The 25,932-nt window shown below is 46.5% G+C and overlaps 1 protein-coding gene across 3 annotated transcripts in view; it reads left to right on the forward strand.

The window, feature by feature from the left end:
• CRHR1 (corticotropin releasing hormone receptor 1) overlaps positions 1-6,373 on the forward strand; it is a 30,276-nt gene extending 23,903 nt beyond the window's left edge. For all 3 annotated transcript variants that reach the window (XM_074557474.1, XM_074557475.1, XM_005495046.4), the window contains 5 exons: positions 430-502; positions 1,537-1,622; positions 3,011-3,146; positions 3,315-3,356; positions 4,003-6,373. In XM_074557474.1, coding sequence (XP_074413575.1) covers positions 430-502; positions 1,537-1,622; positions 3,011-3,146; positions 3,315-3,356; positions 4,003-4,143 — 478 coding nt within the window. In that variant the 3' untranslated portion in view covers positions 4,144-6,373. The remainder of the gene's footprint in view (positions 1-429; positions 503-1,536; positions 1,623-3,010; positions 3,147-3,314; positions 3,357-4,002) is intronic.
• Positions 6,374-25,932: the final 19,559 nt, after the last annotated feature.

Consider the following 25,932-nt stretch of genomic DNA (forward strand, 5'->3'; position numbering starts at 1 on the left):
GAACATTCCAAGTGTCCTCAGTTGCTTCTCATGTGGCCCCTCCAGACTGCTCCCCATCTTCATGTCCCTCCTTTGGATGTTCTCTAATGGCTTCAGATCTTTCTTACATTGTTGTGCCCAAAACTGCCCCCAGGATGCAAGGCGAGGCTGCCCCCATGCAGAACAGAGTGGGGACAGTCACCTCCTTTGTGAGGAGGGTGTCCCTGCTTGTCCTGCAGTAACCAGCTCCCACAGCCATATGGGGCCCATAAACACTCCCACAAGTCACATGCACCTCCTTTTACTGAGTTCCCATGAAAGCTATTTCACAATGGCTGCAGCAGTTTGAGTTTTAGTGCTTTCACCTCACAGACAGCGACTTACAGAGATTGTGCAAGGACAGGAGTCTATCCAGGTCACTCCCATGTCAGGCTTGTCCTTGCCTTGCAGGTGCTGGTTTGGGAAGCGAGCAGGTGTTTATACTGACTACATTTACCAAGGCCCCATGATCCTGGTGCTTCTGGTAAGAGGAACTTCACCTTTTCTGTGCTAAATAGAGACCTTCTGTGTGCAGCTGGGTCACAGCTGCTTCTGTACAAGGTATTGCCACCTTCTTTAGCTTCACTCTGCTGGGGCTGGTTCTGCTGCCCCTCATACAAACTGCCCCTTGAGCAATTTTGGTCTTGGGGGCTGCAGAAGGAGCCTGGAAACCTCACTCTGACAGGGGTGACCCATCACCAGCCTCCAACATGCATCAGTAGGTCCCTCCATCCTTCCCATGGCACTGTTTGGGTGTGGGTGGATGCTTTGCCAAGTATTTGCAGAAGCTTGGGATCCTTGACTCCATTACCTGATCCTGATTCCACCTCTCAGTTCCTGGTCCCCAGCTGAGTAGTTGTGCTTGATCCAAGAGTCACATGGATGGGGCTTTGTCTTTTGGGGAGGGACAAAGAAGAGCAGAGGGGGCAGGTCACAAGCTGGGGGTCCAACCTGTGTGTGCAGGGAGAAAGCCATGCACAAAGTCCAAAACTATTTCCTCCTCCTTGGCCAATGCTGAAAAAGCTCAAGGGAGTAAAAATCACTAGAATGATGGAATAATTGATCCTGTTTCCCATTTCTTAGCCTGACAGGCAGCCAGGCCACTACTAAGTCCTGTCAATTGTGCTCAGCTCCAAAGACTCCTTCCCATTCCCTCATTAGCAATTCGGCAGCCAAGAGAGCAACCAGACGGACCCTGGATGTAATGGCAGCCGCTCTCTACCTTAGATTCTTCCTCTCCCTCTGCTTTTTCACCTTCAGCCATTCCTCTAGCACTTGTCCTCCTGCAATCTCCTGGCATGCCCTGCTTCCCTGATCCCCTAACCAAATTCCTAAATCTTATTATTGAAGTGTTTTTTAAAAAGGCAAACATCCTCTCATGGTGCATGGAAGGCAATAGATCAGGTTCAAGAGGAAACTTTCCCATTTGCCCTGGTCCCTCTTTCCCCCCACCATTGCAGAGGAAATGGGAGGATATACTGAGGGAGCAGACACTAAGCAGTGGCCCTGTTCCTCCAGATCAACTTCATCTTTCTATTCAACATTGTCCGAATCCTCATGACGAAGCTCCGAGCTTCAACCACGTCAGAGACAATCCAGTACAGGTAAGAGCATGAGCGACCCTGCTGGAAGCCAACCTAGGAACTGGGTTCTCTCATAATTAGTGGGGATGGGGAGAGCCCCATTAGCCAGGTAGCAAGGGGATGGGAACATGGAGAGACACCTGAGAGCACCTCAAATGCTCTTTGGAGGCACATGGTCATTAAATCTGGCCAGGGAGAGCCTTGTGATGTGGAGTGTGGATGGCTGTTTCTGCCTTTGAAGTGAACTCTTGGGATTTGAGTATCTTTGCAAAAGCCTTTTCTGGTGGGACCTGATGAGCTCTCCAGGCTGGGAGCTGCAAATCCTGGCATGGAGGTGAGAATTAAATCACTGCTTGACAGAAAAGCAAAAGCTGAGGAAGCTGATGAATCGATGCCACCCCAACACCTCCTTGTAAAGAAGAAGACAGTACTCCCACAGCACAAGGCAGGAAGATTTAACTCCTCCTTGCCTGTTGGGGAATATTTTGCAGTAAGAGGTGCATGGTCAGAGCAGCTCCCCAGAGTACCTGGGATAGAAGACACTTTGGGCTTCATCATTGCCTCTGTCTGGATCATTTTGTGGGCAGGAATTGGGGAATCTCATGGTGTGCTGGGTCAAGAGAAGCTGTTTTGAGGTGGAGGGTGGCTTTTTCAGCTGAGAAAGGAAAAATTCTGGTTCTGTTATTGAGAAAGCTACACCAGTAAATGTGCTGCACTGTAGTTTTCCATCTCCTGTCCTTGGTTCCCTCCAGCTCCTCCATGTCATCAACCCATTTGTGCCAGGGACTATTCTCCCCTCTAAATCAGAGATGCAAAACAGGTCCCAGCCCCCCTCCCTGTCCAGCTCAGACCCTCCAAGGATGACCATCTACTGTTGGAATCTGTCCATTAACAGTATTTTTAAGCAAAAAAGTGATGACTTGGCATTGTTCTTGTCCCCTGATCCAAAGGAATGAGGTTCCAAGCCCTAATCCTTCCCACACTCTCTGTATCAGCACTATGACTTTTCACAAACTGTACTTGTAATTTCATCAAGATATCAAATTAATTACCTGAGATACGGTGTTCACAAACTCATGTTGAAAGGTGTGATTTATTATACCCTCCTTAATTCCTTTTTAATTGAGCTGTAGATCAGCCAAGCAGTCATTCCATGCCAGCTCAAGGTCAGGCCTCTGCACTCCACTGCTCTTTTCTGGGTGGAGAAGCAGAGCAGGGGCCAAATGCTCAAACCAGCCCAGTTCCTTGGGAGCTGTGCTGGAAAACCAATGGATGGAGCCCAGCTTGGCTCCATCCTCCCCTACTCACTGGTTTTCAAGTCCCAGCAGACCAGTCCAAGCCACGCTGGTGCTGGGAGTGGATGGGCAGAGGCTGCACTATAGCAGCTCAGGTCCCTGTTTTCTCCCTAGGAAAGCAGTCAAGGCCACACTGGTGCTGCTGCCCTTGCTGGGGATCACCTACATGCTGTTCTTTGTCAACCCTGGGGAGGATGAGATCTCCAGGATAGTCTTCATCTACTTCAACTCCTTTCTGGAGTCTTTCCAGGTAATGGTCCTTCACACTGGCTCCCACCCCAGTCCTCTCACCAAGGAGGAGCCCATCGTGGCTGATGCCTCATCCCGCTTCTGCCCCTCCCCAAACCCCAGAGCTGTTCCAAAGCTCCGGGCTCGGGGGCACCTGTTTGCTATGACTCTGCTGCTTGTCTCCTTCCAGGGCTTCTTCGTCTCTGTCTTCTACTGCTTCCTGAACAGTGAGGTGAGCACAATAGGCTGGGGTTTTTGTAGGGGTCTACACCCTTCCTTGCAAGCAGACAAATTCAGCAAAAGGCTCTATTGCTGCCCAGGGCTTGGAGGGTGCTAGTCCCTAATTCCCCATCTAAAGGTCTTTGGTGATCAAAATTGGTGCTTCACCTCCAGCCCCAGGTACATCTGCAGCCCCAGATTTTGCCCAGACAGGAATGGCTGCTGTCTGTCTCCTTCTATGGAGGAGGAAAATCCACCCCCAAGAACAGATGCTCTCATGGTGCACCTGTGTGATTTGGTGCAGCAGAGCCAAGGGCCCTCCCCGTCCCAGGGAAATCCTTCCCCAGGGTGAGCCCCATACACATGTGGATTGCACATGTATGAGGATATCTCCCAGGCTCTGCCCCAAAACACAAAGCAGAAAGCAAAGGAGAGTAGAAGTGAATCCTGGGGCCAGATATTTGGGCAGTTCTTTCCTCTGCCTCTTCCAAATGCTCCCACACCTTTGCTGACTCCGGAAAGTTTACCCTGCATGAATCTGTTTTGTTAGCAAATCACATATCATTAATCCATTTCTGGCTGGAAGAGTGAGGAGGAGGATGGCTGGTGCCCCTGGTGCCTCTGTGTGATGACCAATGTCCCTCATTGATTTCACCCAGGTGCGATCGGCCGTGCGGAAGCGCTGGCACCGGTGGCAGGACAAGCACTCCATCCGTGCCCGCGTGGCAAGGGCCATGTCCATCCCCACCTCCCCCACCCGTGTCAGCTTCCACAGCATCAAGCAATCCACGGCTGTCTGAGCCAGGAGCGAGAGGCTGCACAGGAGCCGACGTCCCCACTGCTGTGGGGAGCCCCTGGAGGGGGGCACGGCACAGGAGCAGGTCCTGCCGGCAGCCCCAAGGAGAGCATGAACTCACTCGGTCATGGGACACCTGCACAGCTCTTGCCCCATGGGCTGGGCAGGCCTGGAGAACAGGACAGGACAGCTGAGATGCTGCTTTGTCATCTCCCTGGCAGCTCGGTGACCTGCTGGTATGGCAGAAAGAGCCACAAGGACCTGGAGAGGTTTCAGCAGCTTTCTGCCAGCTCCATCCTGGGCATAATGTCTCGGGGTTTGGGCATGATTTATCAGGTTTGTCTGCTTTGAGGTGACAGGAAACCAGGACAATGCTGGGACAGCTTATGGGGCTAATTCCGTGGGAAGCTGGGTCAGAGTTCCAGTGAGCACATGCTAGAATGTTGCTGGTGGCTGGGGAACCCTCTAGAGGAGCCAAAGTCCTATGTGTTGGAAGGGAATGGATGGAGAGCCCCAGAGTGATTGTAGACATTGCTTCACGTGGCTGTGTTTTTGTAGCACTGGGGTTGAGTCCTTCTCCTGTCTCTTGCTGTGTCTCCTGGTGTCCTGTAACTGCTGCTTGGTCTGACTAGGTCATTTCTCATCTTGACACCAAAGGTGGGGTAAAGCAGTGGGGTGGGAGAGGGAAGGTAACTCCCCCTCCCATGGGGATGGGTCCTAGAGGCTCTGAACAGTCACATAGAGTTGGTTTGATCTGGAGGGAAGCACAGGAATTAGTTGCATTCTCTGGTTCAGCCCAGATGGATCCACAGGTCTCTGCAAAGCCCTGGACCTCAGGCTGACTCCATGTCCCTGCTCAGAGGGTGGAAAGGTGAGGGAGCCCTGCAGTGGCTGAGGTCCCCAAGGCAGGGGGACAAGGCCTGGCTCTATCCCCTCCTCCTTGCCCTGCTTTTACCTGGGCAGGTGGGCCCAGTGCCAAAGCTGCTCCTTGCTCTTGTGCAGAGGATGGGACCAAACCATCCCCACGCTGGGGTTAAGTGCCTTGGAGGAGCAGCAGCCTCCTTCCCTCCCTTCCTATCTCCCTCCCCATTCTGGGACTCCAGATTGTCCCCAGTTCCCCCTCTCTCTTTGCCCTCTTCCATGTGGTCACCAAAAGCAGCTGAGCAGAGGAGTGGATTTGCCCTGACCTCTTTGGAGCCACCTTTTACTTGTCCCATACAAGGTCTGGGGATGCCCAGGCAGGACACAGATTACAGCAGGTTCATGGGCTGCCTGCCCTCTGCATCCCAGGGATTTTGCCACTGGGGCCATGCAGGGTCTGGTATGAGCCCCTTCACACTTGTGTGCCTCAGTTTTCCCAATATAAAGACCAGGCATAAATGTTTCCTGCCATGGGGAGATTTAAGCATCTTTGAAATTGCAGTATTTTGTGATTTCCTCAGGATATACCACCAGAAAGGAATAAAATCTTGCATCTTTTTATTTAAAGAGAAGCATAGGGAAAATCCTCTGGGTTCTTTCTTCAAACATTTGTGAAATTCAGTAGTTTAGAGAAAATTCCTCCCACTTCCCTCCCATTTTGATTTTCTACCTGCATGTCTGCAGTGCAGCAAAACTGGAAATATCCCATTGACTCCAATAATCTGCTGGAAGCAGCATCAGTTCCCAGTATGACACAATGACCACAACAAGGACCATACACATAGAGCACATTTCAGTCTTTGTTCAAGTTCTGCCACTGGCAACAGCCTTCAAAAGTGCCCCTTCTTCAAAATATGGGTGTGGAAAAGTACCCTGAAGTTATGCAGTGGTAAAAGTGTGGCAGCTTCCAGCTCTATGGACACTTTCTGCTGGTGCCCTACAAGGAGTAGACTTGTGTCTTCTGTGTCTTGGTTTCTCTGTTGGGTACTTCAGCAGGAGCTAATGATGATCTGCTGGCAACAGAGAAGGGGAAATGTCCCAGAGAGCTTTTTTCCTGATCCCTGTAAGTGATGTTGCCAAAAAATGATGTGCTACATGTTCGACTTGGATTTTTCTAAAGTGGGGTCTTTTGGTGGAAAGAAGCTGGAAACTGAAAAACCAAAGAAAGAAACCCAAACAGAAGCATCTGTGTTCACATCACTGTTTTTCCCCTCTCCTCTTGGTGGTCTGCTCCAACTGATGTGACTTTGCTTTCTGTAGCTGGAGTGTGTATTCTCAGTCTTGTTTGATTAAAAATACTTCAATTCCTCTTACGAGGACTTTTGGAGCATGTTTATCTTTTGGAAAAGACAACCCTGGCATGGTCCCTCCCCAGCTTCCATGGGATCATTCTCACACTGCAGTGGGCTCAGCATCCCACTGGTTCAGAGGCTCCTTTGTCTCCTTTCTACCCCAACTCCATGTGCCTAGACCATGGAGGTGGCTCTCCACAAAGGTATCTACACCAAGAGAATCCCACACAGGTTTTCCAGACAAGTACCATCAGGGCTGGAGAAAGTCCTCCACGTTTTCCCCTTTGCCAGGTGAGCTAATACAGAATAAAAATGTAACATGCTTCACAGCAGGAGGGAGGGCCAATTAAACTCGACTTTCATTTCACACATCAATGTTTACAAGTGAAATTCAGACAGAAACAGATTTCTGGTCAAGCTCTTCTGATGCAGAATTAATTTGTTCATCACACAGAGCCTTGGAGAGCACTGTAATTTAGTAAGCACCATGCACATAAATAATAATTACGGGTTCCTGCTGATTGCATGATTGTATTTAAACTTATCAAGTAACTCTGAGATTAATGACCTGCCAATCCAGTGCCCTTGACAAGACTGAAGCCTCTTGGGATCTTCCTGTGTTAACCCTTTATGTTATCCGGGTACCTTTCAGGGCTGGGAAAAGCAAAAGAGCACTCCAAGGATGGGATCTCATGGTGCTGTGGGATATCCCAGTGGGATGATGCACAGGAGCTTCTCCAGCACAGTGAGATGGATTTTTCTTTAGCTTCTTTATTTGGTTGACACGTTAAACTCACCATGGAAGTTGTTGACAATCCTGAGTCACTTCCCACCCTCAGGCTCACTGCCTGGGATCAGAGTTTGGGTGCACTGAGATACATCCCCAGCAAACCCCAGCAATGGAGAAAGCCTGCCCTCCAGAGCCTGAATGGAGGCAGAGGGAAGCTCATGATCCTGATTCCCTGTGGAGGATCTGTGCCTTCATTCCACCTTCCAACTAGGCAAATATGCCCACTGCCAGAGGCAGGACCTCTCAGTTTCATGGCATGTAAATCACTGGGTTAATGGCTGGTATTTAAAGCAAAGCGGGGCTGTCATTCCCCTTCCTCACACAACACATATCTGGTGGTCCACAGCTTTGGACCATTCCTGGATTTTGAGCCCTGCTGTACCTTCCCAGGCAGGTAAGGACTCTGGAAAGGGTAGGAGGTTGAGAGGGAGAGGAAATCTCGTGGCAGTTTTACAGTCCAGTGAGTTCAGTAGTGGCTTTCATCACTGTGTGCCCTAGAATGCCCTTCATCTGGGAATGTTGTCCTGTGAGCACTGCCAAACTCCCAAATAAATATTTCATCCTTTAATTCCGATGCCCCCCTCCTTCACTGCTCTCTCCAGCCTTGAGCCTCACGCTATTTGTCACCACGGTTGGAGTTCAATGGCTCTCAGACACACGTGGTGGTGGTAGGAGACAGGCAGCTCTGCCACCCTCGTGAAAATTTCAAAGGGACATATTTTTCCAGTTTGGAGGAAAACTAAAGATCAGAGACACAAGTGATTCCATGGGAGAGCTCATCTGATCAGCCACTGAGAGAATCCTTGAGGAGCCCCTGGGCCACACTGAAGGCAGCAGAGGTGTGTGATCACACAGCCTGCTGAATTGGCACCTGCACAGAGCAGGGATGGGTCAGTCCCACAACCAGGAATTGGTGTGCTCACCCACAGCTGAGTCCATCCTCCCAGCTGGTGACCTCATCCAGAGGGATTTGCACCAAGGACTGTCCAGGTTTTCCAGGTTTGCTTGGAAATAGTTGCAGTCCCCAACCACCTGCTCCCAGGAGAGCCTCTGCAAGCACCATGGATGAGATCCCTGGCCCTGCCCTCCTCCCTGTCAGGCAAAATTTTCCATGGGAAAGTTACGTTTAGGCTGCTGAAATCTGTTGTTGAGCCTCCTACTTAGTGTGGAAACTGAGGCACAGATTTGCAATAGATTTTGGGAAATGTTGAGCTCTGCTGGCTGAGCTCCATCCTGACAGACACCTCTGCTGCAGAGCATCCTCCGTCCAGGTCTGAGACCTGTTTCAGTGTGAAGCAGGCTTGGGACCCTCCTCAGCAGCCCAGAGCCTCCTTCTGCCCCAAGGAAATGTCCCCAGCACCCCACCCTGACCCAGCCAACCCCACCAAACATGATTGCTGTCAGTTCTGAGCTTCCACTTCCAGCCAGCTGGCTGATGTATCCAGGTGCGCTGCCAGACCTTGATTTTGGGTGCAGCAGGAGAAGGGTCACAACTTCCTTCCCTCAGCACTGTTCCCGCAGGGCCAGTACCCCATGGGCCCAATGCAGATGCCTGAGATCCAGATGTCCATGTGCAGTCCTTGGCTGCTTCACCTACTGCCTCCCCATTTTTCATGGAGGCAAATCACCAAGTACCTGTCCCCAGCTGCCCTTCTCAGCACATGGTGTTGGTGACATGGCTGTCAAAGCCCAGCCAGCAAAAAGTCTTTGGGGTTTGTGTGCTGAGTGTGGCTGACCTCCAAACACGAGATGTCAGAGCCCCTGGCTCAGTCCCAAAGGATCTTCTCTGACTGCCAGGAATTATTAACATCTCTCTCCTTCCAGAAGGATGTCAGCTTTGTTTGGGATGAAACCAGCGTTTGGAAGAGCAGATGATCCAGTGATGCTGCAAACAGTAGGGTCTCCTGCCCTGTGCTTGCAGCTCTGGACATGCCAGGTGAGGTCTTGGAGGGTGGATGAAGCTCTTCCTGCTGTGGGATGGCTGGAGAGTCCCAAGGACCTGGTGGCTCTGAAGAATCCTGTGGGGATGTGAAATATGGGGCAAAAAGGGGAGCCCTGGGTTAAGCACTTCCAGTAATCCCAAAAGCAGAGGAACAATTATTGGCACAGCAGGGGCCAGAGAGCTGGAGAAACACAAACAGGGGAAGCTGCAGCCTAAGAATGAAACACGAGCACAGAAGCAGGATCTTAGTACAAGTCAGGAAAAAGCAGGGTGACTCTGCCAGCTAATTCAAAAGGAAAACAGGATGAGATATTCAGGAAAAGCCTTGGATTATAGGCAAGAAAAATTGCATCCTGGCTGGAGTTTGAGTGACACTCCATCCACTCAAGCCAGAGTAATAGAACTGCTCATGTTTCTGATTAAAATTATTTGGGTGGCTAAAGGGAGCTATATTTAATGTGTTAATGTGGTTAAGGTGTGTTTAGAGGCTGCACATTGAATAATAATAAATAAGCACATAAAGTAGACTGGCATTTTCCTCTGGGGAATGTCCATTTGTATGCAGGGAGTGCTTTCCATGCAGGGAGTGCTGTGTTCAGCTCTGGAGACCCCAAGAAAGAAAGGACATGGAACCTTCTGCAGTGATTCCAGAGGCCATAGAGATGCTCCTCTACTCTGGAGACACGCAAGAAGAACTGTGGTTGTTCATCTGGAGGAGGCTCTAGGGAGACTTTAGAGCCCCTTCAGGTGCCCAAAGAGGCTCCAAGAGAGCTGGAGAGGGACTTTGGACAAGGGCCTGGAGTACCAGGAAAAGGCGGAATGGCTTTCCACTGTCAGAATTGAAGTTTGACACATAAATCACAAACTGGATCAAAGTGCATCTCACCCACTTCAGAAGCAGTCCAACTGCTTCCACCCAGGACTGGGTGCTCCCAACATAACTGAGTCCACCTTGATGCTGGTTTGCAGCTTCTTGGCAAAACTTTCATCAGCTTCCTTGTTTCTTTGTTCAGGAGGGTTCTAACTCCTTTCCTTCTTGTTAGCCCTTGCACACAAACCCAACTTTAAAAAGGATAAATTCTACATATTTTTATTCAGATCAGTTTACAAAGGCTTCATTCATCTCTTTTGACCCCCAGGGTAAAACTTTAGTCTTAAATAATTAATTCTGCTTGGTTGGGTTTGCTTTTTCCAAAGGAGATCTATTTCCTGCTGCTAGATTTCCCACCTATGTGTAATTCCCATATTTTCCATTTCTTTTTCCAAAAGCAGTGCCTCCCCCATAATGTGATAGCAAAGAACAAAACCTAGCCCAGTCCCTGGAGATTTTCTCCTATAGAAGTTGCAACTCAGGCATGGTACACCTAAATTGTGTGGGGAGCTTTGAAGGCCCTGGCATAGCCCAAATCATCATAAATCCCAACCTGGCAAAACAAGATGTGAGTCAAGCACTGCTGGAGAAGAGCAAGTGTGGAGCCAGTGCCATGGCAAAAAAGGGAAATCTATGCAAAATGGAAAGCAATTAAAAGAGAATTAACCAGGCTGCAGGGGGAGAAAATTGCTTCTTTCAAACCATCTTGATTATAGGGCTGCAAAGGCCCAGAGCTCCCATGACTTATCACCAGCATGAATTAGATGAAAAGGTTGTTAATCAGGATTGTCAGAAGCTCTCCCAAAACCAAACATCTTCACTGGAGCAAGGGCTGGCAGGGAACTTTGATGTTCCACAGCTTCCTCTGCTCAGCCCTCACCTGTGAATGTGCTGGCCAGAAGAGGCGAGTGGCTTGTTGGCCTTTCCAGAAAAGGGCTGGGGATTTCACACTGGTGGTTGGGAAGGTGGCATCCCTGGTGGAGCTGGAAGGAAATGGACCCTCCACAGCCTGTTCCCATCCCACACAGCCCTTCTTCCCTGACATCCTGAAAGACCAACTGTGAGAAAATGCTACTCACTTTCAGAAATTTAGAAAGGTTTATTAAACCTTATCAATAATACAACAGAAGACTGAATAGACAAAATGTTATGGCACTGGGCGCAAAGGATTTTTCCCACCATGTGCTTGACCCCACAATGGAGGTTTTGCTTGTAACCCTTTAACGCCTCCCAAAGTTCTGTCCATTGACTCCTCCTTCGCTGTCCAGTGGTGGATGGAGATCACTGCCTTAAATCTTCATTGGAGGTCAGCTATTGCCATAGAAACAAGCCAACCCTCCCAAATGTCCCAAATCCAGCTGCCCCTTGATAGCGTGAGGGGGTACAACATAACTATAAACCTATAAAACTTTTCCTAGCCTGTATATGATATTTGTCTGTTAATTGTGAGAGTCAATCATCACATTACTCATCTATCACACCAATGCTGTTGGTGCTGTGGGGAGGAGTTTGTCAAGATTCTGAAAGCCAAGCTCCAAGCTGTGACATGGGCTGATACCTTGCCAAGGTGGGATGGGGCCAGGGTATGGCTGGCAGTGGGCAGACGTGATTCCTTTCCTTGTCCACCCTCATCCCCCTGGCAGTGACCACATGGACAGTCACAAGGAGAATACAAGGCTTAGAAAAGAACCTGTGTCCAACCAAGGTCAGATTTGGTCCTCTGACCTCCTAAAAGGATAAACCCCAGCTCCGCATCCTCCAGCTCTGGGAAGCAGCTGGGACACCCCTCGTCAGCTCCCTGGAACAGCTCTGCGAGTTTGAAGCAAGAATGGAGAGTGGGAAATTGCTTTCTATTGCAGCTAAAGTGAGCAAGGAGCAGGTGGGGGTGCACAGCCAGGGCTGCACATAGAAACCAGCCTGTCCAGTGCCTGGGGAGAAGGCTACGAGCTGTCTCCTTTCACCGAGCTCAGATAAACCCTGAAACAGGCGCCATGTGATGCCCAGCTGCTGAGCTGCAGCTGCCTCGGTGCCAATTACATACTTTTGCTAATGCCACCGTGCTAATTGCATTAATGGAACACTAATCACACACCTAACGCATATAAACGGGAGCTAATAGCTCTACAGTGACACCGTGCTTCATGCAGAGCTGTCCATCCCTGCAAAGAGCAGCTGTTCCTGCAAGCATCCTGCTGCTCCCAGCAACGTTCAGTCGACAGCCACAGGGCTCTCCCAGTGCCTGAGCCCCAGCACCAGGTGAGCAGTGCTGGACACAGAGTGGCTGAGACATGGGGTTAGGAATTAGAGAGGCATTGATTAGAAATAGATATTGTAATATATGTTTAAAAGTAATTCATGCTTAAGGGGAGAATGTATAAAATAAAAATTGTAAAAAGAATCTAATTGTCACAGGGCTTGCAACGGTTGCAGGATGAAGAGAGAGACAAGAATGTTGACTTCATGTTCAGAAGGTTTGATTTATTATTTTATGATATATATTACATTATAACTATACTAAAAAGAAATAGAAGAGAAAGTTCTCAGAAGGTTAGCTAACAATGGAAAAGAATGAATAACAAATGTCTGTGTCTCAGCAGAGAGTGAGACCCAGCTCTGTCATGAATGGTCAGTAAATCCAAACATCCACCTGAGACCAATCACAGATCTACCTGTTGTATTCTACAGCAGCAGATAACCATTGTTTACATTTTGTTGCAGAGGCCACAGCTTCTCAGAAGGGGGAGAAATCCTAAAGAAAGGATTTTAATGAAAAGATGTCTGTGACATCTAATATCCAGCAAGCCTCTGACCGCAAGCAACCTGGAGACAGATTACTACATTGGAATTATGAAACTCCTGGTGGCAGCAGGAGAACAATGCCTAAAAAAAGAACGTGGCCAGCATGGAGATGGGCTTCCTCCAAGCCACCAGGGAGCACCCAAGGGTGATCATCCCTTGGTAGATACCATCAATCAAGATAACCAAAGTTGCCAAGGAACATACATCTGAATATGCGACTTCCCCTGACATGATCAGCGCCTGCCACTACTCAGGAAACAGCGATTGTCCAACCCCGCACAGTGAAAGAAACCTTCATACATATGCAGGGTTACAATAGAAATCAGGGCACCTCTGCCTCAGGCATAAAAAAATGTATAAAACAGCCCCACTGGAAACGCCTTCGTGAAAAGAGGGAGATCCCATGCAATAGAGATTGGATCTGTGTTCACCCAGCGCCATCCCGGGCTCAACGCTGTCTCTTTGGCTGTGGCTTTGGAGGACAGTATTTTGGTCACAAAAATAAAACCTTTTGCATTTATTAATTTGGATTTCTGGCTGATAATTTATAACAGATATTTAGATAAAATATAGTTTAGTATTTGCTGCATTTTACTGTGCCAACTGTCTGTAAAGGGAAGACAGGGTATATGTGGGTGTGAAAAACACCAATCATTTGTTTTTAAAATTTTAAAAGTTTAATGACAATAAAATGGTTATAAGAATACCAATACAGTTAGAGTAATAATAATCTGGACAATTTGGATTAGGACAATATGAGGAACAAAGAGTTATGGATGTCCGAGTACCTCCTTCTGGGCAACATAAGCCTGGAAAAGGATCCACATTTTAACAGAGGATTAACCCTCAAAAGCAAACCTGTTGCATATTCATACATCTCATACATGATGCATAAATTCAGGCAGCTCCAGGGCTGAGCAAGGTGGGAAGAAGTTCATTTCTTCTGATAATGGAGCAATAAATTCTCTTTCTCTGAAAGATTCAAGTGTCCTGTGGCTGCTATCTCGGTGTGAGTCCTTTCTCCAAAATGTATCTTACATTGCATAGTTTCTATTTTAACATTTTTTTTATAACTTAAAACTACATTTAACACACTACTTAAGAAAATTAATACAGCATAACTTTCTAACATAACATATGTAATATTCATTTTAATATTTGCAAAAAGCCAATTATAAAATATGCATTTTTGACAGGACACACAGTATGCCTGGCAAGAGGGCAGGAAATGGGTTATTCCTGCCTGGAAGAAGCAAGCAGGAGCTGGGGAAGGCACTGGCCCTGTCAAGGGGCTGCTCAGGTGCTGCATGGACTGTTTTTGTACTGTTTTCCTATTTCTCATGGCTGGCCCCATGCTCCCTGCACTTCACAGCCACTTGTTAACACCCATCCCTCAGCACCCCCAGCTCCCTGCCTCTGGCACATGGAAATTGAGCTGGAATTTCTCACAGCCTCAACCACAGCTCCTCTTCCCAAGAGGTATCACAGCCTGGTGCTAAGCAAGAAGGACACGCAGGTGCCTTCCTCGCAGGCTCTGTGGCCTTCTGCTCCTTGCTAGAGGGCAATTAATGCTTCTTGGCTTGCTCGTGTGACAAACTACAGCAGCAGTGGCACAGCGAGGGCAGCAGAGCAGGAGCAGGATGCAGCTGGGTGTCCTGGCTTCAAAACCCAGCCTCAAGCAGTTCAGTCAACCTCGCAGCGTTTGGGATGGGTTTAAACCCGTTTCTCTAACCACGGCACTGCACTAACAAGGGGCAGGTCACTCAGGGGCTGTCTCTTGTTACAGTCCACCAAAGCAGAGCACTCCTCTTAACTTAAATACCCTTAACTCTGCCCCTGACGCTGTTCAGGACCACAGTCTTTGAGAAAGTAGTGAAAAATGCATGTATTTTATGATTGGCTTTTTGCAAATATTAAAATTAATATTATATGTGTTGTGTTAGAAAGCAATGCTGTATTAATTTTCTTAAGTACTGTGTTAAATATAGTTTTAAGTTATAAAAATTGTTAAAATAGAAACTATGCTATGTAAGATACTTTGTTTAAAAGAAAGGACTTGCAGCGAGATAGCAGCCACTGGACACCTAAATCTTTCAGGGAAAAAGAAATTAATTGCCCTCTTATCAGAAGAAACAAACTTCTTCCCGCCTCGAAGGTGCTGTTAGGATTAGAGAGAAGAAGTTGACGATGACCAGACTGAATCCTGTGTTTGAATGGAATTTATGCATCATGTATCAAGTGTATGAATATGCAACGGGCTATTGTTCTTAAGGGTTAATCCTCTGTTAACGGGTGTCCTCTTTCCGGCTCATGATACCCAGACGTCCATAACTCTTTGTCTTTTATTGTCTCATATTGTCCTAATTCAATTTGTCCAAATTGTTATTACTCTAATTGTGTTACTATTCTTTTTAACCATTTTATTACTATTAAACTTTTAAAAATTTTAAAAACAAGTGACTTGCGTTTTTCACAAAGTAAAATGTGTTGGAGAAGGAGGCAAAAGCTTTAGAAATTAGAATTTAGGATTTAGAAATAAAATTTTTCAGTTAATTGGAGAGCCCGTTCAGCAGGTAGGCTAAAATCTTCAGGAGGCAAAGATGCATAGAGGGAGGGACTCGACAAATCTCTTCCCAGGGCATGTGGCACAATAAAGATTGCAATGTATTATATCAAACAGGAGCAGGAGGAGGATAATCATCTGTATTAAAAACGAGAGCAGGCTGCCGGTACTAAAGTGATTTCAGCATTTATTATAATAAAAGAAAGGCCTAAAGCTAGGGGCCCCACGAGCTGAGCAGGAGCGCTCCTGTCGAGGATGCTGGGGCTGCTCAGCAGCAATGGCCCCGATGTTCCAGGTGGAACGGCAGAGATCCAGTGGGTTAGAAGCCCCTTTTAATCCTGTTTTATGTCCTTTTGGATTGGTTTCTTTTTGGATCCTTCATTTGCATGAAGGTTTTAGGTGCTTGAGTGGCTCATTACAGTTCTGTCCAGGTTGGCCGGTTCTGCTTTGCGAGTATGCACTTTACTTAGGTGTATTATGGTACATTGAATACTGTATTTCTTATAACTACACCTTTAACCCCTTTGACAATATAACAACAAAATAACAGTACATGCTTTGCAATCTATCAACTATTTTTCTACAGTTTTTAACCTATTTTTAACAATCTGTGTTATGAATAAGAAGCTTGACTAGGCCAATATTCAAGCAGCAATCAATTTATTATTTAATATGCTAAAGTAAGAGCAATACAGCGCTGGGTACAGCGGGGGAAGTTTTTCCTCCAACTGCACAGCGATAGTTGATGGTTACAGGTATTTATAGGGGTACTCATCAGGTTTTTTTCAGCAGTTTCTATTTTTAATCTTTTACTCATCTGCAATTTTTATTCCAAATTATTACATCACATTTCTATATGCTATTGTGATTTTAATTTCTCAGGATGTATCTCAAAGAAGTATTCCCAGATGGTGACGGTCCAGTTTCTGAAAGAAGAAAGACGAATCCCATCTGGTGGGGTCCAGCTCCCCAGATATGTGTCCACCTTTTAATTGCAGAGACCATAAATCTCATAACAGTGATGTCCAGCTTCCCTTTGGTCGAAACCATAGATCCTTGAGGTGATGTTCATCTTCCTTTCTCAAGCTGTTTTTCTCTGCTTCAATAAGGTGTGAGAAAAGCATATTTCCTTTATATATATTCCAAAGCTATAGTTTCAAGGATACAAGTAATATTCTAAAATTATACTTCAAAGGGTTATTATTGCAGAATTTTTTATGGATTAAATGCAAGCAAAAACCAACATCTTTAACACCTTAATTCCAATGCTCCTAAATCAACCAGGGTTGATAAACAAAAGATAGGTTCAAAGGCCTTTGTCCATGCTTTATTCTCCTCAGTTATTACTAGAATTCGCAACAATCCCATTGTCGACGTCCACACATTTCGCATTCACAAGTACACACGTCGCCTGTTTGTACCTGACACGAAACACAGCTTTGCATCTCACAACAGTGATTTGGCAAATTTGGCCACAGAAGCTACAGTCCAGAGTTGCCCAACTGCACAAGTCAAAAACATACCTGGGAATCAATTCGTGGAGGAGGAAGTCATAGAATCCTAGAATACCGGAATGTTACTGGGTTGGAAGGGCCCACCCAGTTCCATACCCCGGCCATGGGAAGGGACACCACGGTCCGGAGTTTAGGATTTCCTCCTTTTGTTTTCTCGGGGAATTTTCTCCCATTTTTGTTGCTAAGAAACAATAACGATCGGTATTTAAGAGAGACAAAAGAAGTAACTCCAGAGAAGGGGAAGCCGTGCAGCCGGCTTCACTGTGGGGGCTGAGGAGCTTCTCTGGGAAGGACAAAGCCACGAGAGATGGGCTGGGGAGAAAGAGGCTCGGCACAGCCCCGAGGCATCCTGTGCTCCTGGCATTCAGGGGAAGACCTGCGGTCGCTGTGGGGAGAATTCGCTACCACTGCGGGTTCCATCTCCTGCTATAGGAGGAGACGTAAATTTTTTTATCTTACTAGGAGTCCTAGTAAAATATATGTATTGTATTATGTACATATGTATAAAATATATACATATAAAATACATATATTTTAGTACTACAAATAAATGTATTGCATTATGTATATATGTATAAAATATATATATATATTATGTATATATGTATAAAATATATACATATAAAATACATATATTTTACTAGGAGTCCTAGTAAAATATATGTATTGTATAAGCGGCCTTGCCCCAATCCTAGTTGTTCTAAATGGGCTGCAGCTGTGATGACCTTAATTGGGTGGCAGCTGTGGCTAATGAAGATAACTAGGATAAAATGGGGTGGGTTGGCCAGTCAGGGAGAGTGTTGGAGGAGTCCTGATGAGGAAGCAGGAGTAATACTGCTGTGAAGAGCTGCGTGTGAGAAAATCACTCAGAAGGTATGGTACTCTAGAAATATGATAACAACAATATGAATTCAACTACCTGCTGCCTTTCTTCTGCCGTGAGCAGTGGCCGTGTCACCTCACCAAACAAACAGAGGACTCTTCATCATCTGCTGGAGTGTCTCAGGGAAACCCCGGGATCCCGGAGCCTCTTTCCTGTCCTAGGGAGCCTCTCTCTGCCACTTTTGGGAACCGGGCTGCCACCACCCAGCCCTTCCTTGCTTTTGTGAAAAACACCAATCACTTGTTTTTAAATTTTTTGAAAGTTTAATGATAATAAAATGGTTATAAAAATAGCAATCTAATCACAGTAATAATAATTTGGACAATTTGGATTAGGACAATATGAGACAACAGAAACAAAGAGTTACGGACATCCAGGTACCTTTTCTGGACAACATAAGCTTGAAAAAGGACACACTTTTTAACAGAGGATTAACCCTTAAAAGCAATAACCTGTTGCGTATTCATACATCTCATACATGATGCATAAATTGCATTCTAACATAGGATTCTGTCTGGTCAGTGTCAGCTTCTTCCTTTTAATCCTGACTGCATCTCCAGAGCTAAGCAAGGTGGGAAGAAGTTTGTTTCTTCTGATAATGGAGCAATAAAATTTTTTTCTCTGAAAGATTCAGGTGTCCTGTGGCTGTTATCTCAGTGTGAGTCCCGTCTTTAAAAAAAAAAGTATCTTACATAGCATAGTTTCTATTTTAACATTTTGTTGTGACCTAAAACTATATTTAACACACTATTTGCAAAAAGCCAATCATAAAATACCCATTTTTCACACTTTGCCACTGGGGACACTCCCCTCACCATTCCAGCTAGAGCTGCAGAGGTTCTGATACCTCTCGTCTACCAGCCTGGGACGTTTGCTCATTCCTGCCATTCCATCTTGCTGCTTCCGAGGGTCCTGCTGGGGCACCAGGATTGGCTGCCCCTGGGAGCAGATGTCTTGAGGTGATTTTATGATAACACTGTATTCCCCTACCATTTGCTTTATGCCCAGAAATGGGTCCTGTAGCTTTAAGCTAGGTCTGGAAGTGGGATGGAGCTGGCACAGTTTGTGTTCAAGCTCTCATACTCTCCCATGCTCAGCCTTGCAGCAGAGAGGGAGTTACATTGTTTGCTTTTAGCTAGCTTCTTGTTAGCTGAGGCAGCACATTTTCCTGGACTGCATACTGCAATCCTCCAATGACTTCTGTGGCTTCTTCTGGAACTGTTCACCTTAGCTTCGGTCTGAAAACCAGACCATAAGTGGGAGCCTTGTGGGAAATAGTAAAGGTAAAAATATTCCAGAAAGCTGTAAAAGTAGACTTTGGAAACAGAAAGAACAGAAAACTTAGAGCTAGCTGTAGCTGCAAAGTCTGAAAGTAGAAAAGTTACAATAGTATAGCAAGCAAGGACATGAAACAATAGTTTGAGTTTCAGACTTGGCTAAGATAGACCTTAGGGCTGCAGAAAAATATGCTTTGCAAGATAGTAGAAGGTTTTAAACTTAATAATGAAGTATTGTGTATTGTTAATAGAAAGCAGACCCTGTGTGAAGGCACTGTGTGAAGCAAGTATACGTGTGCTTTTAGTGATTGGTTAGAACAACGGTCTGTAAGCTTTAGCAATATGCTATTGGCTAGAAAGTTTTTAAATGCACTGTAACAAAGAAATCTTTGGCTGCTGCTGGCAGGACGTGAGCTTTTGCAATCTTTTGATTGTCTCAACAATGTAATGAGACTGGTGCTGCAATTGTTATAGATGCATAATGAGATTATTGGCTCTCGCCATTAAGGGATGAATATTGTGTGAATATTAAGAGGAGCTTTATTGATGTATAGTTATGTGATTATAGTTTGGATGTCCTCTGTTCTCCCCACAGTTCCCTTTCCCCCTGTGTTGTTGCCATCAGACAGCCTGGGCCGTCTAGGACAGGTACAAAGCAGGCTGCACATGTGCCCCTTGCATGGGACAGCTGGGAATGGAAAAGCTTGGGGGTGCTTAGGGGGTGGGCATGGCAACACCTGACCTCCAATCCAGTTACAAGAAAGCAGTCTCCATCGATAAATGGCAAAGAAGAGCTGACTGACAGACCTTGGGAGAGGCCAGGGTTTGCTGATGCAACCCCCAGGGGTATAAAAGGCCAATCATCCATCTTGAAGTCGAGCCAGCCACGTGGTAGGTAGCTGCGAGGGCAGCTTCCAGGCCTGTTTTTCCTTATTTAGTCCTTTTGTTGTATTTTTGTTAAGTACTAATAAACCCTTTAATTTTTTTAAGTGAGCAGTCATTTCTGACAGCAATAAAGGTCAAGGAACGTATCCTAGCAGTCCCATCTCATTCATGAAAAACCCCAATACAAAACCCCTGACTCTGTGGACTGCGGGACACCGCATCCCAGCTCTGGACCTCAGGGGAAGCTGGCTAAAGAAAGAACTCTGAATCCACCAGCTTTCTCTGCAGCGAGGAGGTTCAACACTCTTCATTTTTTTCCACATGTCCTGTGGGCACTCTGTTCAATAAACAGATTTTTCACTTCCCTCCAAGATTCCTTTCATATCAGCTGGGGACAGAATGCCAAAACCTACCTTCTGTACAGAAGATGTTCATTCCAGAGAATTTCCCTCCTAAAATTGTCTCAAAACCGAGACATTTGTAAAGCAAGCCCTTTTCCCATCCATTCCCGTCGTGGCCAGGCTGCCGTCGCTGTGTGGGCCACAGCGCCCCCTGCAGCCCCGGGGGAATCAGCGCAGCTGCCTGGCCGGGAGCCAGCAGCGCCCCTGCTGGCTGTTCCCGGAACTGCACCAGAGGGGAAATGCTGGAAGTGCAGGGAACAGACTCTTGGGTTTTCTGGTTTTGTATTTTTCTTTTTCTTGTTGTTGCTGCCATTGTTGTTGTTTGTTTGCCTTGTTATACATATACACACTACTGGAGAATTGTTATTCCTTTTCCTATATCTTTGCCTGAATGCCCCTTAAATTCAAAGTTAGAATAATTCAGAGGGAGAGGGGTCATATTCTCTATTCCAAGGGAGGTTCCCACCTTCCTTGGAAGACACCTGTCTTTTAAACCAAGACAACTTGCATTAGACTAAATTTCTCAGTCAAGTAAAAGCGTTTCTTTACCCCCTTCCCCATCACTTACTCTATTCTTGGGTTAGGAATTCCTTAGTGGATGAGAGCTGATGACAGTCCAAGAAAATGCAAAACAAACCCAACCAAAAAAAAGGCTTTGAAAGTGGCAAGAAAATTAATCCACAAACACCAGACATTTATGTTCAAAAAGGAGAGAGAGGAGTTCTGTAACTTTATTTGAATAAAGGGAGAGGTCATAGGGCATTTCCCATAGGGTCTTTCAAATTGCTAGAGTATGCAGCCTCCTTTTTATCCTAACTTCCCGGTCACATTTCCCTCTCTCGTTCCCCACTACCTGAGGTACTTGAGAGGTACAGAATTCCCAAATGGCCTGATAAAGACTGCTTTCGAATGCGGACACACCCATCTTTTTCTTTGTATCTCGGTTCTTTAACTCCAGGAATTCAGCATGGTCTTGGGTAAGTGTCATGGTTTGAGCCTGGCACAGAGCCAGTGCCCCCCATGAAAATTCCTCACCCTGGTGTCTGCTGTGAGATGTGACCAGGAATAAGCAAAACAGGCTCTAACTTAAACATAAAGAACACTTTATTACTTAAACTACAGGAAAATAGGGAAAGACTATAAGGAAAAGGAAAAAAAAAGAAATTGAAAACCTTACAAAAAACTTTCCTCCTCCCCACTCCCTGACTTTCCCAATCCGATACATTCTCCCAAATCAACTGCCCAGCCTTGGCCCCACACTTTAGTATACTCAAACTGCAGTTCATGAAGAGGAAAGGAGTCCTTCTTGTTCCATAGGCTTCTCCTGGAAACACACTGAAACCTCGTGTGCTTCCTTGTCACTTCGGCACCGCCCGGAAAAAGTCCTTTTGCCGCTTGTGACATCTTCCTTCCATGCCCAGTGCTCTCACCACTGAGACATGGCCAGAGCTGCTTTTAGGGTTGTCTTTCAAGGATGCCTTGTCTCACTCCAAAAAGGCACAGTCTCTGCTTTGGGACATCTGTCCCCCCCATATTTTTCCAACCCCCTGGGGCCGGGGGGTCCTCACGAATGAACCCTCCTGGTTTTGAGGCACTGCCTCCCCCTAAATGCAGTCTCTGTGTCACAGGAACAACTGAGTCCATGGCCACAAGAAAAGTCCAGCCAAAAGGCCACTCCAAATCATCTTTCCCCATCCAATCATCTCCACGTTCTTCGGGCCAGGTCCTTGTCTCATCTCATCTCTTATCTCCCTTCTTATTCAGCTTCGAGGAGGATTAGCATTTTTGCAAGGCCCCAATCATGAAAGAAAGGGGTAAAAGTTTTCAGTCTCTGTCTATCTCAGAATGCTGGTAGAATGCTGGTACTCCCACAGGTGCTGCTGCTGCTGCAGCCGGCCGGGCTGCGCCCTTCCCCCCCTTTCTCCTCCTGGGCCGGCTGCTATCACCGCCGACTCTCCCTCTCTCTCCCTCCTGGGGGGGGGGAATGGCTACCCAATGTCTCTTGGGGCTCCGCCACCCTTCCATCCTTGAGAGCTTTCTCACCCCCATCTCTGTCCAGGCCCCAGGCCTACCGCATGGGCTGCCCCTCCCCCGCCCAGCAGCAGCGGCTGGGCTGGACGGGGGAGAGATCTGACCTCTTCGCCGCGACGTCCCAAGAGAGAGTGCCAAGGGCAGTGCCCTGCTTTTAACCCCTGTGTATTCTCGGAGGTGTGTCCAAACCCCACTGGCTACACTAGGTGCCAGTCTCAAACCCAAAACTTTCATTGGTTTGACCACAGCTTCCCAGAATTCCCACTCCTTCCTGGTCAAACCACCACAGTAAGCAACAGTCTGTGTCAGTTAGTGGAATTCCTATGAAATGTATGGTTTCACCCATTGCTTTTCTCACCTATCAGTATCTGGGTTTATCTACCAGCAGGCCCACATTTTGTTTGTAAAGACACTTCCCTCTCATTCCTTTCAAAAGTAAATTTCCATCCAAATCAATCTTCTGGGAAGGATCCACATCATGCAATTTTGAAATATCATAGCAAGATATTTCAAGCTTTAAGGACAAAATAAAAGTCATTATGGATTTTAGGGAAGACTTACAAATTCCACCAGAAGGCCTACATACATCAGTGTGTGCCAGCACTGCTCATAACACAAAATTCTTTTGTCTGAATTCCTATTTCCAGGCTGGGACAGACATTTTCCAGCGGGCACAACCTGGGCAGATCAGCTGCATTTTCCCTCAGAGGAGCATTAATTATTTTCCCATCCCATTAAATCTTTGTGTGTATACCACACTGTGACCTCTCTTTAAGGAAGGGGCTGCATTTCATTAGCCAGCGGAAAGCACTCAGCTTGCAAAGGAAAATCAATACCTGTCCTCTGTATTTATGTATGAGCCTTTATTAATGGGGACTTTGGAGCAGAGCTGATGTTCTCTGTCTGTCTGTCTGTAATACCCCCTGCTCTGCAGGCTCTCCCTGCTCCACTAAATAGCCAATCCTGTTTCCAAAGAGATGCACTTTAAAAAGCCTCTGCACTGCTTCCTTTACCCAAGAGAGTAGAGCTTTTTTAGCAGTTCAATAATATTCATGTACTATATAATATTATACAACCATATCCTTGGATACTATGGCCAGCTTGATGGTGTTTCTCTTTTCACCATCATCTTTTTTCTACAATAAAAGGAAAAAATTAGTCAGGGCTCATAAAAAACACTCAGTCAAATACATATTTTTTTGCATTTTGGGATTGATTACTGACTGATTTTTTCCTTAATAAAGTATTTCTTTCTTGTTTTTCTTTCCCACTGGAAGATCAAAAGCCCAAGCAATACTTTACTGGCAAAATGTCCAGCTTTCAGTTGTTGAAAACCTGTGAAGTTTTGGCCTGGAACCAAAATCATGAAAGTATTTCCAAGGAGTATTTTAAAACCTCAAAACTCTTCTTAGTATTTAATGTTTTCAGTTAAGATTTATTTTTTACAAGTCCTAGAGCAGATGTAGTCTGGGAGGGAGCTGTGCATTCATCACCTCTGTCTACAGGTCGTGTGCTCTCATGGCTGTGGCAGGGCGAGAGCTGAGGATCCCTGGCACGTTCTTCCATATCCCAGCTCCTCCTGCATAATGACTTACGCGTTAATTTGAAGCTCTGAGCTGGTTTCACCTTCCCTTAGCCCAAGAAGGGATCTCAAGATGGGACATATTGGCAAGGCATCTGTTTTGGGTAGCAGTAATGCATGAGTGGAGGCAGCTTCCTAATGTGGCATCTCTCCACAGCAGCAGTAAAAAAAAATTTTAAAAATTAAAAAAAAAAAAATTCAATGGGAAGAGAGAAATGCAGAGACTGGAGTGTCTTCTGCCTGCAGCTCAGCTGGACCTGCCTTTCCCCCATGGTTCCTGATAATGTTTTGAAGTCCTGGATATTCCTAGCCACATCTGGATCGTCTTTCTCTCTTTCTTCACTCATTCACGGCCCAAGAGTGGACTTAACCTGTGGAGCTGCTGATTTCTTGTGAAGAATTACTTGATTTAAACAGCCTCATTCATTGATCCTCTCCATGTCTCCAATCCCTCCCAAAAATAAAGCAGGAGATGGAAACCACTGTTGGCACCAGGCTTGGCATGCATAGCACAGACAGCTTGGCATGGGAAAATGGGCCACAGCAGCTGTGACAACCTCAATCACCTTCAAATCGAAAATTAATGACTGAACCTCAGTGTCTCAGAGCTGGAGAGATTTTCTTCTCATTTACTCAAAACTAAAAAGGAGAGGCAAGGTGAGGTTTGCTCACACAGATCCTGGAGAAAATTGATTTTCAAGGGGCTTCTCATTGTGTTGCTTTCCATGAAAGGAATTTCTCAGCAAATACTGAATGCTGAGAAATTCATGGAGATGTGACCCCATTCATTTTCTCTATTAAATTGCTTTCACCTCCATTAAAATTCTTACAAAACTAGGGGGTTTAATTCATCTGGAAAATTCCCTTCTGGTCCTTTCAATTGAAGGAAAATTGCTGGGGAAGCTTCTCATTCATGTAAGAAAAGTTGGAGGGAGACTCAAGGCATGCCGTTCTCTTTTCTGGGGCATATTCATGCCCCACCAATGCACATCTGCATTGATAAGAGACTGGCAGCTCTGCAGTGTCCTGTGTCACTCATTGTCCTGTGTCATTGCAGCAGCTTCAGCTGCAATGGGGAGGAGGGGAAATGCAGCTTCTGGATGATCCTGCAGCATCACCAGAAATCACAGAATCATTAAATACCCTGAACTGGAAGGAACCCAAAAGGATCATCAAGTCCAACACCTGGCCCTGCACAGGCATCCTAATAATGCCTCCCTGAGCATCCCTGGGGCCAAAGGCTCCTGGAGCTCCCTGGCAGGAAAAGGAAGAACCTTTTCCTGATATCCAGCCTAAACTTCCCCTGACACAGCTCCAAGACCAAGCTCCCACTGAAAGAGCAGCAGCCAGGATTGCACAGGGATGATGTGCCCCAGTACAGGCAGCTGCTTGAAGATAAAGGAATAAATAGGAGAAAACACCTTCCCAGTGCAAAGCTGCTCATCCTGGGTGGAAGTACCTGTGTTGCCAGGCTCTCCTGGCTGTGACAGCTCCAGGGAGATGGATACACAGAAAAACCACAGCACTGTGTCACTTTTATCTCCAGGGCTGCCTCTGAGAGACACAAAACTGGTGTCAGGCTCAAAATGAGAAACAAGAGGCCAGGCTGGCTGCTGACCTGCAGCAGCCAAACACCAACAGCTGGACTCCTGCCAGAGGAGCCAGGCACCTGCTCGTTTTTCAAGGCATGGGATACATTGACACATCTCAGTGATTTTAGGCAACTCAGACAGCTCCTTTCACTGTTCTGGGGTGAGAAGGGCACAGATAAAGGAGAATCCCAGTCCTGGAGGCTTTCACTGCACTGTAATTCCATCACACAGCAGGATGAGCACTCATTGATGGAAATGAATGTCTGGAGTATTTATTGCTGTCAGAGCTAGCTGGGCTCTGTGTGGAGCATCCTTCGTCACAATGCTACATTTGGGAATGCCTGGGTGACTCACGGAGGCCTGTGATGGGATGGAAACTTAGGAGAGGCAGCAGCAAAGCCAGGGGGAACTCAGAGATGACAGAAATTTCAGAGGGGCTGAAAAGGAGTC

The sequence above is a fragment of the Zonotrichia albicollis genome, chromosome 23 (genome assembly GCF_047830755.1).
Source record: "Zonotrichia albicollis isolate bZonAlb1 chromosome 23, bZonAlb1.hap1, whole genome shotgun sequence".
Classification (NCBI taxonomy): Eukaryota; Metazoa; Chordata; class Aves; order Passeriformes; family Passerellidae; genus Zonotrichia; species Zonotrichia albicollis.